This window comes from Anopheles darlingi, chromosome 2 (assembly GCF_943734745.1).
Source record: "Anopheles darlingi chromosome 2, idAnoDarlMG_H_01, whole genome shotgun sequence".
Classification (NCBI taxonomy): Eukaryota; Metazoa; Arthropoda; class Insecta; order Diptera; family Culicidae; genus Anopheles; species Anopheles darlingi.
The window spans coordinates 25541491-25553859 of NC_064874.1; the positions used below are offsets into that span (position 1 = coordinate 25541491).

The 12369-nt window shown below is 49.3% G+C and overlaps 1 protein-coding gene across 9 annotated transcripts in view; it reads right to left on the reverse strand.

Annotated features, from left to right (window-relative positions):
- Positions 1 to 12369, reverse strand: part of LOC125947916 (RNA-binding protein Pasilla) — a 94492-nt gene that overhangs the window by 68141 nt on the left and 13982 nt on the right. For 6 of the 9 annotated variants that reach the window (XM_049673460.1, XM_049673457.1, XM_049673459.1 and 3 more), the window contains one exon: positions 9906 to 10037. The exons of the other annotated variants lie outside the window; for them this stretch is intronic. In XM_049673460.1, the coding sequence (XP_049529417.1) occupies positions 9906 to 10037 (132 nt within the window). The remainder of the gene's footprint in view (positions 1 to 9905; positions 10038 to 12369) is intronic. 9 annotated transcript variants of the gene reach the window in all.

A 12369-nucleotide genomic window follows, 5' to 3' on the forward strand; every position in this document is an offset into this window, starting at 1 on the left:
TGTAAATTCTTTGTTCCAGTTGCCATTTGTCCTCGTTTCCCGGGGCGGGGTTGGTTTCCTAATGGTCACCGGGAAGCCCTGTAGAAGGCAGAAGGTGTTGCCATTTCTACAGGCCAACGCAATCGCAAGAAGAACCGCTGGGTCAGACCTACATCATTATGTAACCAGCATGCGCGACGAACACGCATCCCAAAGCTTTGACTTTCCACTCAACCGGAGTGTTCCGGCAGTGTGTGAGAGCACCAGGTGTGAGGATTGTCGTCAGTGGTAAATGGAATCATATTAAAGGATTACGATATTCACCGTAGCAGAGGAAGCATAAATCAACTCCTCTCAAGCTATGTTAATATGATTATGCCAGCACATCCAAACAGCTGGTAACGGTGCAGGGCCAAACCTTTGCTTAATCTGAGCAACATCAAAGCATAGGCAGCAGATGGAGAACTGACAGGAAGGCATTGTGTTTCCGACGAAATCGAGGGTTCGATATTTTGTCAGCTGTATCACCATTAGCGCGTCCGAAAAGGAAGCAAAACTCCAGAACTAAACCATATCCGCATGGTCCTCCCCAAAAAACATGATTCCCTCCCGTTTCTTAAACGAAGAGTACGTAACAGGTAACAGGGGAGGAGGAGGAGGCTCGCTCGTCTTATCATCCCGAAACGCCACATGGATTATGTCAACGACTGTTGAATCCGGTTATTTGTGTAACACTCACACAAACACGCATCGGACGACGGACGGGACCCTCTTATCAGCACCAAATCATTCCGGGGCGCATCGAATGCTACGCAATCGAGCTGGAACACTAAAACTGTGTGAACTGCACATTGTCACACAATCGCAACGTCTATCGATGTGTTTGAAAAGCGCACGAGAGAGAATCTTATCGCATTCGATGTCTGAAAAGCCAAAGCCAAGTTGTTTCCCGCAAGTACCCGCACTCCATAAGTCGAAACACCACCGCCTCGGGGCCCCGCCGCTTCTAATTGGCCCACCCCTCCCCTGTCCTCTCTTAGCGCCCCCCGTGAGCCCGGGGGCGCAATCGTTCGCCAACAACGATTGTTGGCACAAACATTCTTCTTATCAGCAAAACTCCCTCCCCGAAATAAAAGAATGAGAGAATGCGCCATCATCCCAGCACCGCGCCGCAGCCATTTCCATTTTTCCCTTATCGCGTGCGCGTCAAATCGGAGTGTTTCAACCGAATCCGGCAGCAGCAGCAGCAGCAGCAGCAACGTTTTCGGTAGGCCACAGAAATGCTCCGCCCAGCGTTTTATGAACCACACACGACGACGGGGACGCCATCACCAGCTGAGGCTGAGCATAATCTTATCGCCAAAAACCATGCCTCTCGTCTAGCCGGAACTACATCGCTACGCTTTTGATAGCTCTCCTAGTGACCAATCCCGGTATAAAGCGATGATATTTTATGCGGAGGGATCGAGAGGAGGAGTGAGTGGCGCGGTTACGTACGTTGCATCACGTACCGATCACATGCCAGACGGGAGTGGATTCCGCATCCAGTTCATATTCTTATGCTTCGCGTGTAGCAGTTTAATTATGGCCTTCCGAATTTACATATTTTCAACTTCCAACTAAAGTCAACTACCATTACATCTTTGTATTGGTGGTGTTGCTGATGAAAACGGAAACATTTTCCAGATTTCACTCGAAAAAATGGGGGGACCCTTCTCCCTCCCACTCTATGTGCCCCGTCCGTCCACCAGCATGCACATTTTGTTGCGCCAGCATAAAATTCCACAGCTATGTGAGGCAGCCACTACCGAGAGAGGTTCTTTCATCCGATAAACCTTCCTCAGCACACACACACACACACACACACACACGCACACTTGCTAACTACTTGCTGGTGATGCCGGGAAGTGGATTGTTCTCGTGACAATCCAATCCACCCCACCGCGTATTCTCCTCCTCTCCCTTATGTAGTCACATGGTGAACCCACTCTTACGGGACGTCGTAACATATCGACGATCTCGATAGACGAACAGGAACAACACATCAGAGAGAAGTACTTCCGCCCTTGTGAGCTGCTCCGGAAAGAAGACACATCAATAATACACTTCTCGTCCGACGCCATTTCTCACCCACTCTCGCCGCCGTTGAACGACTTTTCTCTCCCTTCTTCGACCAGATTGCGTTCCGGAGTAAGCATCCACCATCGTATGTGGAAGCGCTCTTCTCGCCATCATTCGAGTCGAGGGGAGACACGAAGTGGACGACTTAACAAGACAGCACACATCATGCTCCTGACTTTCCTTCCCTACCACCATCATGTTGGTGGTCATGGTTTATGCTGTTTCTACTCAGCAAGAATGCGGGAATGCGTTCGATCCACGGGCATACATCCATCGCACACATACTTTAGACTTCGTCTACGAGCGTTACAAGCGTTATCAGGACGAACGTGCGTGCGATCATCGTGGCGCAAATAACGGTGGAAAGCAGTATATACAAAATGGCGAGGAAACACACCTCTCCTCATCTCTTGCTCTTGCTCTTCTCTCGGGCTTTTGCTGTCAGCACATTTGCAGCTGCTCCCCCTGTGAAGCTACAGTTTTTGGATAAGAACCCAACGACCCCCCGGCGGCGCCTTCAGCGTAACGCAAGGCCAGACCAAACCAAAAAGTTCGAGAATCATACCACGAGCTGGTGGCATCAAAGTGCGCATTCCATACATGTGTTGCTGGTTCGGTGCATCGTCGTCGCGCTCGAATGTACGCGTCAAAATCGTCCGCTTATTACTTCCGGTGGTCGTTCGTTCCACATCGCATTTTCCCGCGTGTTCTCTCTCGCTCTCGCTCTCTCCTTTTCAACGTTCTTTATCTATCTTTTCTGTTCCAACGATATTGTTCTAACAGAACAACAACACTTGAGCGCCGCACAACGTTGACTCGTCGCTCGTTGCTCGCCGTTTTGTTCGGTTCGGGACCGGGACCGGGACCGGAAGTTAATATGCTGCATCTATGCTGCTGATAGTACAGCGTGGTGAGCACCGTCGGCAATGCAACACACAGCACCAGTAACCAACCAAAGGCAAAGCAAGTTGTGGTGTGGGGAACCATGGAACCACCCACTACCACCATCGTTGTCGTTGAATCGAATGAGGGAACGATGAACAAAATTATCATCTTCCGGAGGACGCGCACCCGCGGCATCGTCATCCTCCTCCTCATCATCATCATCATCATCAACATCATTTGGGTGCTCGAGAGATAATGTTTCTCTCGTTTAAAAAGTTGTTCACCCCCGCGCGCCGGATCCGGATAATGACAAAAGTTGACCGTCGGTGCGGGGTTTGTGTCCGAACTCACAAGCGCATCGCACCGTCTCCCTCTCCCTCTCCTGCAGCAGCAAGCAGCTTGAACGAACAATGGATTATGTTTTATTTAATGTTACTCAAAATCATTTTGTGGCAGATGAGTTCATTCATAACGCAAAAGATCTCAGGATAACCGCCATAATCGAAGCTGTTTTAAGGGGAGGGGTGAGGGGGGGGGGACGAATAGATTGTTGTTGTTGGTTGTTGGATGGTTATTAAATATTCACAAATCATTCCCCGCTAATTTAATGCAGAACACAAACGGTCAATGGGTGGATGGAGGCTATGGTTTTCGATGTTGCGAAAATGTGAACCGCGAAACTCGTAAATTGTTTCTAATTCAAATCACTTAAAAAAGCAACGGTGCAATGCTTTCCGGGAGCCACATTCACAACCAAACCACTTGAGACAATTTAGAATGTGGTTGATACTTTCCGTTCCTTTCAGGCTCGCTGACAATCGAACACACACCACACGAAGCGGACAACAGATTTGTATTATTGTCCCAAAAAGAAGGACCGGAGAAGACAGCATTGAGACCACATGGTATCTTGTGTTTGTTGGCAATGACGATGCCGAAGAAGCGGGAGAGAGGAGGGCTGTCAATTCATATTTTCAGGGCCACTGCCACGAGATGGCAAGATAGGATTGGAGGGGCGGGGATACACTGTTGTTACCAACAACATCAAGCGAGACGCAACGAATCTAATAAAACATCATCGGGCACAACATACTGCTGCTGCTGCTGCTTCGGTTGTACCTCAATTGTGTCCAATTGATTCCATCAACGCGCGCAACGCATGTTGTAGTTGATGTTGCCGTTGGCGTGGCTCAGATTGAAGGCGACTGTGTGTGTAACCGTGAATCGGTATGTTGAGACAGGGGGGTGTGGTATGTAGTGATGCTGCCGCCGTTTCCGTAGGCCGTAGAGGCTGAACTACCATGCTGGCCCATAACCGAAAGCATTGGTATATATCACCGGAGCACAATTGCTCAATTGGACAAACACTGTTGATCTTCCTCTCTCCGTGCCCACCAACCACAATCTTTTACCCACCCCACCAGCGATCGCGCGATTGACTCTTTAGCTCCGAGATTTAACACCTCCTTCCCACTCTTTCTCTCTCTCTCTCTTTTTCTCTCTTCCATTCTCACTCTCGGCTCGGTTTCATTTCTCTTTCCTCCGGCGAGGGCCATGTTGCGTAAATCATCGTAACGTTGAGGTAGGATGCGTAAAATCGCTAACCGGCCCCGGACTGACGCTTGGACTGACGAAATCATCATCGTCGTGGTCGTCGCGATCACCGCGATGACTTCTTCTGGCGCGCACGCGCTCGCAAAGGCATGCGCGCCATTGTTTCGGTTCACCGGAGTCATATATTTGGCTGTCACAGGGGGTCCGCGAGCGGAGCCCAGCGCACCGGAGGAAGAAGACAGCGTTAATGTGTCACAACCGGTTTTCGCCGGTGTTATGATTGGCAAAGCGCACGGTCCGCCGCTACGCTACCAAGCTGAACGAACCTGCGTCTTAGTTCCCTGGTCCTAAAGGACGGACGACGGGTTCGGACTTAACACAAACGAGTTGAAACGAATCTAGCAGCATCTAGGCAGGCAGGCAGCAGTCGTTTGAGCAAAATTGAGCCACAAAGCGAAGCGAGCCAATGAAGTAGGAAACCGAACCGGACTCGGGGAGGAGCACGTGTTGATCTGACCGGTGCGCTCCCACCACCAGATGACGCCACCGGCCTACTAAGACAACGAACTACTGCTGTTGTTGTTGCTGCTGCTGCTGCTCTGGCGTTACGACAGACATTTTGAGGCCCTTTTTCCGATTGTTTCGTTTTCCAAGGGTCCACATCACCAACTCTTCGGACCACTGTTGAGTGCGTTAATCCTAGGGGGGGTCTTTGACTAACCTTCAGGGGGTGATTGCACAATCGTAACTTTCAAATGCTCCATCCAAACGGTGATGACAGTAGTCGTCGTCGTAGCGCGATCTTCTTTCACCGTCACAACAGCACAAAAACTCCACACAATTGACGCGTAACTTGATCTTCGATCCGGACCGACCTTTGCATACACGCTGGCACGTGGGGGGGGGACGCCGTTTACCGTTGCGCGTCTGTCTGGTGGCCAGCAAGAACCGAACTGATTCCACCACACACCGACATTCTACTTACGACACGACGTTCGATGAGAGAAGCAATGTGTACTATGATTACTTTCCGCATTGTTTCGCGTTAAGCATGCTTCGATGGGACTTAAGGCCTTCCGTTAAAACCTTGGAGATCATGCTTACCCCCTCCCCACTCTTCAACAACCATCAGCCTCCTTGGAATGACCTTGTTTTCGAGAGGAAAATCCACGAGAACAACAAAAAAAAAATCAGAAAAAGCCAAAGTGCTAACAAGAAGTGAGGAGTTGCCATGCTCTTCTCCATTTTGCTTGATGATGCAGAACACACTTCGTGCAGAGTGACTTGGCACATCGGCACCGCGATGGTGGTGCGCGCCAGATAAGTGCATCTCGATTACGTCAGCATATTTTTTCAAGTGCACCGCGCCGCAGCAAAGCGCATCCATCATCCACTACTGGAAGACTGGAAGAGCTCTGTGGGGGGGTGAGGAGGTGCTGCCCAAAACAGCGTCGAACAGCCACATCGAAAAGACACATAAAAAAAACATTAAGTACTTCGGAATGCCATTGTGTAATGGCTCGTGATCGCGATCAAGCGGAACGCGAAACGGACGGAGAAATGTGTAAAACAAAACAACGAAACAACGTGTCTGTCGCCACCATAAATCCGCGATCGGACGCGTGCCCTCGGTAATGCTCCGAAATTGGAAGCCGCGCGACACACCAAACGGGGCGAAGGTGCGGCCTCGCGCAAAACAAAAAAAAATAGCGCGAACTTTCCATTTCATCTTGACCTCGCGGGAGCCAAAATGCTTCGCGCGTTTCCGCGGTTCGGTTGCTGAGCAAGGCAAGTGGAGAAGAAGGTTGCCCCTCCCGGCTGCTGGTTTTTGGTAGTGGACGACCATCATGGCCACAACACGACACCCCTCTTCCAATGTCACAGTCAGTAAGCAAAGCTGAAGACCGCCGTGTGTGTGTGTAGGAAGGGGTGCACCATATGTTTTTTTTTGTATGATATCGAAGGAGGGTGTTCGCTAGATCGAGCGATGATTCATGTCGTTCGGGAGTTCCAATAATATGTGCCAAGGACACAAACGCGCGCGCGCGCACACACACACACACACACACACACACACAGGCGCGCGCCCGCTCGTGCGATACTCCTATTTAAGGTGGCCAAGATTTCACTTTCAATCCGGCCGGCGTCGTCGAAGTCGTCATCGTCGTCATCGTCGTCGTCGTCGTGACCATTCGGTAAGTGATTCGTTTGGGAGGAGAAGAAAGTTTGGTCTTCGATTCCCGTGCCCCAAAAAGGGTTTCCTCCTTTATCGCGTGCGTTGTCACGAACCGGAACCGGTCCCAACCGATGCACGAGCACACCACATATACTTCTCCTGTACTGAGATGTGTGTCTCTCTCTGATGATGAACCCCCCCCCCCCTCCGCACCACTCGATGTGGCATTGAAAACAGTGCTTCCAGCGGGGGAACCGGTTTTGGGAATATCTCTTCCAACAACCCGTCCCCAGTGGCATAAACGAATTCGCGACATTCGCTGCAGCGCTGCATGACCTTGGGAAGCTGCGCTTCTGGGGGCAGCTCCTTCTCCTCTAGAGCTCCTGTTGTCGCGTCCTCCCCTTTGCAGCAGCAGCAGCAGCAGCAGCAGCTGATTGCGGAGACTCTGTTCCTCTGTTCCTTCGAAGCGGATGACGTTGCAAAAGCATCGTCGTGTTCGCTCCGTGGCGCTCCGTTCTACAAGTGACATTGGACCAACCGATTGGGATCGCGAGTGTATATGCGGGCGAGTGTTGGCGAGCGAGCGTCTCGTGAAACCATTAAAGTGCGATGATTGTGTAAGCGATGGCTGTGGGTGAGTTGCCCGGGCGTTACGCACGACCAGCGTCAATCCATCCTCACACACAAACACATACGAGAAGTGCAGTGAAGCGGTAAGCTTGTTAAAGGGAGCCTCCTCTCAATAGTCCTCCCCATGACCGGTTGAGATGCGATGAAAGGCTTTTCTTGAATTTCCATTGCTTGTGCTCCGATGTGGATGTGGAATTCCGAAAATAGCGAACATTTCTTTTGCATAAGTCACTGCCAGACACTCTCGTGTCACATCGTGTGCAATGTCTTCTCTTCTCGTACCAAGGGGCGGGTGTGGTATCAATCTGGGATGCTCTCTAGGATCAGAGACCACAACTCACGGAACATCGTTTACACAAACTGCCCACTCCCAAAAAAAAAAAAAAGGACGAATCGGAAAAGACGAATGCGCTCTTCGACTGTGCATTAAAAATGGATGGAATCATTTATCATTCATCTTGCTAATAGCACCAAAGCGGAACTTTCGCATCCATTTCAATAGCTTTCGCGACAACGGGACCCCCCCCCCCCCTGGCCACCATCTGGAGTGTCAGTATCAGCAGTCCAGTCCGGCGGAGGATGATTCCAAAGACGACATCGGATCACGCTGCCCGAAGGGTGGACGTATTTTTTGACGTAAGCATCACCTGCGTGGTACGTTCTTAAGGGCGAGGGCTGCGACCAGCCAGATGTGTGTGTGTGTGTCCATCCGCCTCGTCCGCCCACATAAACCCGGCCAGTAGGTAGGTAATTAACTGTCGGGCGAGTACCTTCTTCATGGGCGTCCCGGGAGAAAGCTTTTCCTCGTTATCCTCCGGTGGTGATCACCGTTGGGCCGGGTTTGCCGGGCGGATCAGAAACAGTGTAAACACATAAGGTTGACCCCACTTCTTCCTTCTCCTCTCCCTAAAGGGGGAGGACTACTTTTAAAGGGCCAAGAAGCTACCAAGCTTGAAGTACCTTTCCACCGTCATGGCTTGCTATATTGGTTGATGCTTCCCATTTTAAGGGACCTGAGAGCCTTAGCCATCCAATGAGGGGTGTGGGGAGGGGCGAATGTTTATTCGAGCGTCAAATGTGAGGTTTCGGGACAATCCTAAGATCACTTCGCACTTCGAAAACACGTCCCCCGTTAGGAAGGTCGTCTAAAGTACCTTTGGGAGGCGGCGATCTTCGGACTTAAAGGGTCTGCAGTAAAATTGGGTGCCCAAGTGGAACGACCTAACGAATGGTTCCCCGGTAGTAGTACCGCCTTGGGGCGTTGCCTAGCTACCTGACACGGTAGATACGATAATTAACGACAACAATCTGCTCTGCTTCGCGTGTCGCGTGGCGGACGACCTTAAACCACCACCGATGGCGCCCTAATAATTTTCTCTCGCTGCTATCGCGGGGCCCACTCCAAGGCACGACGACGACGGATCATCATCATCCGCTCCTAAATGATGTGCGGCAGCAAAAAGGATAATCTGATTTTCCTCTCCTCCCCAAAGGAAAAAACAAACTCTGGGCCCTTGACTCGCCCGCGGTCGCGAAATGTCTACCAAGCGGAAGATGATTTCGATTACGCAGGGAAAGCACCGTACCCAGCTTCCCAGTATGTGGATCTAAGGGAGCCATCGGAAAGACCGCGAACAGATCGATAAGAGGACGAAGCTAGCAGCTACAACGCGGACCTCTTCGCTGTAAGTAAGATCCGGTCGCTTCACGCTGGTCACACATCATGCGTTCAGGATCCAAACAAGCTTACGGAAATCCAGTCAACGAAACGCGAGAAAAGCGACTGGAAAAACATGGAAAACAAGCGTGTGCGCGGCATTCGGTGTCAGTGAAACCGGCAGAGATTTATGTAAATAGCAACCGCGGTCCTTTGCAGAGGGTGGTGAGAATTGTCGGAATCTTTAAAGTCCACTCGGGGAAATCGCATTCGGGCAACGAAAATTGATTTGTTGTGGAGATGCGTGATGCTGCGGCTGCCGCAGGTTTGGTGGTCGCATTCTAGTGGATGCAAATGGATTTCTGGCTCAACATAGATTGAAGACATGATTATAGGGAGCTGTGTAACAGACACCAAAAGAAATGGGCGAACCGGAAAAAATACTGTATCTTTTTGTTTGCGCAAGGCATGCCCCGAGACAGAAAAGGAAAACCAAAAAGGGAAAAAAAGGTCCAGAGCAAACAATGGACATCGGATAAGGCGATATAGATGGTGTTGGGTGATGTCGTTAGAACATTTGAGCGCCATTGTGAGTCACTGTCAAAAGCCAACACATAAACTGCAGCGCAGGCAGGCCTGTTTCTGGTGAAAGAGAGAGAGACGGTGAGCCTTAGTGTGAACACCTTTGTAGATCGTTCTCTGTGGCGCACCAGGAACCGAAGAGAACTAACGCGCCCGTGGTTATGATTAACATGTTTCATCAAACAACAATACTGCTGCCTGATGCCCCCGGGGGGGCGAGGATATGAAGAGCAGTGAGCCGGCCAGCGGACAGGAAGCAAAATCAGAAGGCGAAAACGGGAAAAAAAAGGAAAAGAAGAAGATCTGTGATCTGAGACTTACCGATAGCGCCGCCGGCGAATGGTTGGATGATCGGCGGCGAACCCTGAATCAAGTCAGAGCCACTGCTCGAGGATGAGTTTGCATGAAGCGCCCCGAATGGGAGTGTGTAATGATCATGAAAATGGATGTCATCTAAAAGTAAAAACAAAAGAAAAAAGAACGAGATGCACAAGATGCGAGGTGGCTGATGAACGGGAAATTGCTACGAGCTACACGGTGGCATCATGATCTGGTGTTGGTGTTAGTGGTTGTGGTGCGTGTTTCCGGCGCAGAAGCATAAGCAGCAGGGCAGGCAGTAGTAGCCGCGGCATACTGTGATTCGTTTCTAGCTGCAGTAGTAATGCCGATTGTACTATGCTTCAAGAAATGTATCTCAAGCGAAATAATAAATTCGTTTCGTTGCTCACCTCGCCTCCCACTAGCGCAAGTTGAATGAGAAAAGTAAACAGCCGGCCGGTCCGAGGACTAATCATAAATTTAAATGACCATCATAAAGGAGGAAGAGAGGGAGAGAAAACGATGTGGTGTAAAGTAAAGGTGATGGTTTCCATCCATAAACCCATTGGCCACCGTCGTGGTGGTGTTGATGTTGGTTGGCTTTGGTTGGTAATGTTTGTGCTGCGTGCTTCGGAGTCGCTTCCATCCTCGAGTTGCAATGCAGTGCTTCTCCTCGGTGCGGCCCCTACCCCCGACTCGACGTGAATATAATTGAACTGATTCCGTGTCGCCTGCTACTGGACTGCTTCCCAGCGCCACTTTATGACACGAGCTTCTTGGCTTCGGTTGCTTTTTAAAAGTTTAATAAAACCTCAGCCTCTACCGGTGGAAATAGAGAGAGAAATGGCGCAGGTGTGCGGTGCGCGGTTGGGCGATCGACATTACGTTGAATAATTGTTATTATTATTATTATTATTTTTGTAACCTAAATCAAGCCAACGAGGGAGAAGGGAAAGAAATAACCACAGTGCAGTGCCAGACAACGCCACACTCTCGATATATTTCGACAGCCTATTGTTGGCCAATGGGGTGCCCGTTATGGGAATGCGAAGATAATTTGGTTTCGGAATTCAATTTGACGCCGAACCGGGCGTATGTATGGTTTGCAATGATTGCATGCCAATCGTCTGCATCAAATTGATGGTCTGCAATAGACACATCGGTGCGGTTATTACTATTTGACAAAGCGACTAAGCTTCAAGGGGGGCCAAATTTGCCGCAGCTTTATTGCGGAGAGCAACGATGGACTTTGTTACCAATTTACAATGATTGTTGTCTGGACACACCTTTTCTATGATTGCTGGTGTAGCTAACAGTTTTTTCTTGGCTGTTTGAAAGGTACACCTATTGTTTGTTTCTTTTTGTTTAAGAAAGTATCTGTATTTGAATCATCTATTGACAACATAAGACTTTGCTATTGCTAAAAATAAAAGTAGAAAAGAAGACAATTTCACCAAATCGTTACATTTGTTTTGAAAAATAAGCCATTTCCAATCATTCTAAACGTCTGAAAGCGCATGAAATTCATCAATATCATCATCATCGAAGATGAGCAGTCACGAGTGGTATCTAAGATCCACTTCTATACAGAATTTGTTTCCAAAAATTTATTAAACGCCAAACTGTTTCATAAATGTAAACAAAAAAAACTATCAGCCAATGTCAAAACTACTCAATACTTATCATGGTACTATTCGAATTCCCAATAATATACTCGAGACTATTCATGCCAATTGCATTACAAAACTCGAAATAAGAATCTCTTAAACTTTTAAATAACCACCGAAAAGAAGTCCGATTTCTAACCGAGAAGATGCCACACTGTTTGACATTTCATGTCGCGTTCGTAATATCGTCATTAGGCTGATAATGCCCCAGCTCTCTGTCTCTTTCGCTCTTTTCTTTTCCTCTGAACGCTGTTGTTGCAAACGGTTGTGCCATCATTAAATGTTAATTTGCTAAGGCCACAACGGGCAGAGCAGACTGGCTGGCTTGTTGGTGAACCGAAATGAAGGTAGAAAAAGAGACCTGACAAATTGCATCGTTTGCAAATCGTAAAACGTCGCGCATAGCGTAAACCTTTCAGGTGATGGTTCGCACTGGTGGTGGTTGGCCGCATTGATGTCTTGCTGTGTGTGAATAAACAGTTCACGAACAATTATCGCACCATGCCTCTCTCGCACACACAAGCTGTTCTTCCTTAAATACGCAACACACGCGACGGCAGAGAGAACTTCTCTTTTTCCGTTTTCTCGAGATGTAGGCCAATCGCGCGACAATTGGCACCGATTTGGCTCGATTCCGTTTTTTTTTAGCAGGAAATGCAATCAAACAGCGCATCGGGAGTGCTCCACCGAAAGGATAATACAGCAGGAGCAAACCAGAAATAAAACCGATACCCGAGGGGTACGGGGAGAGGCCTTCTCCTTGGCAGGTTTCAAGGACAAACGGCAGCGACAGCAGCAGC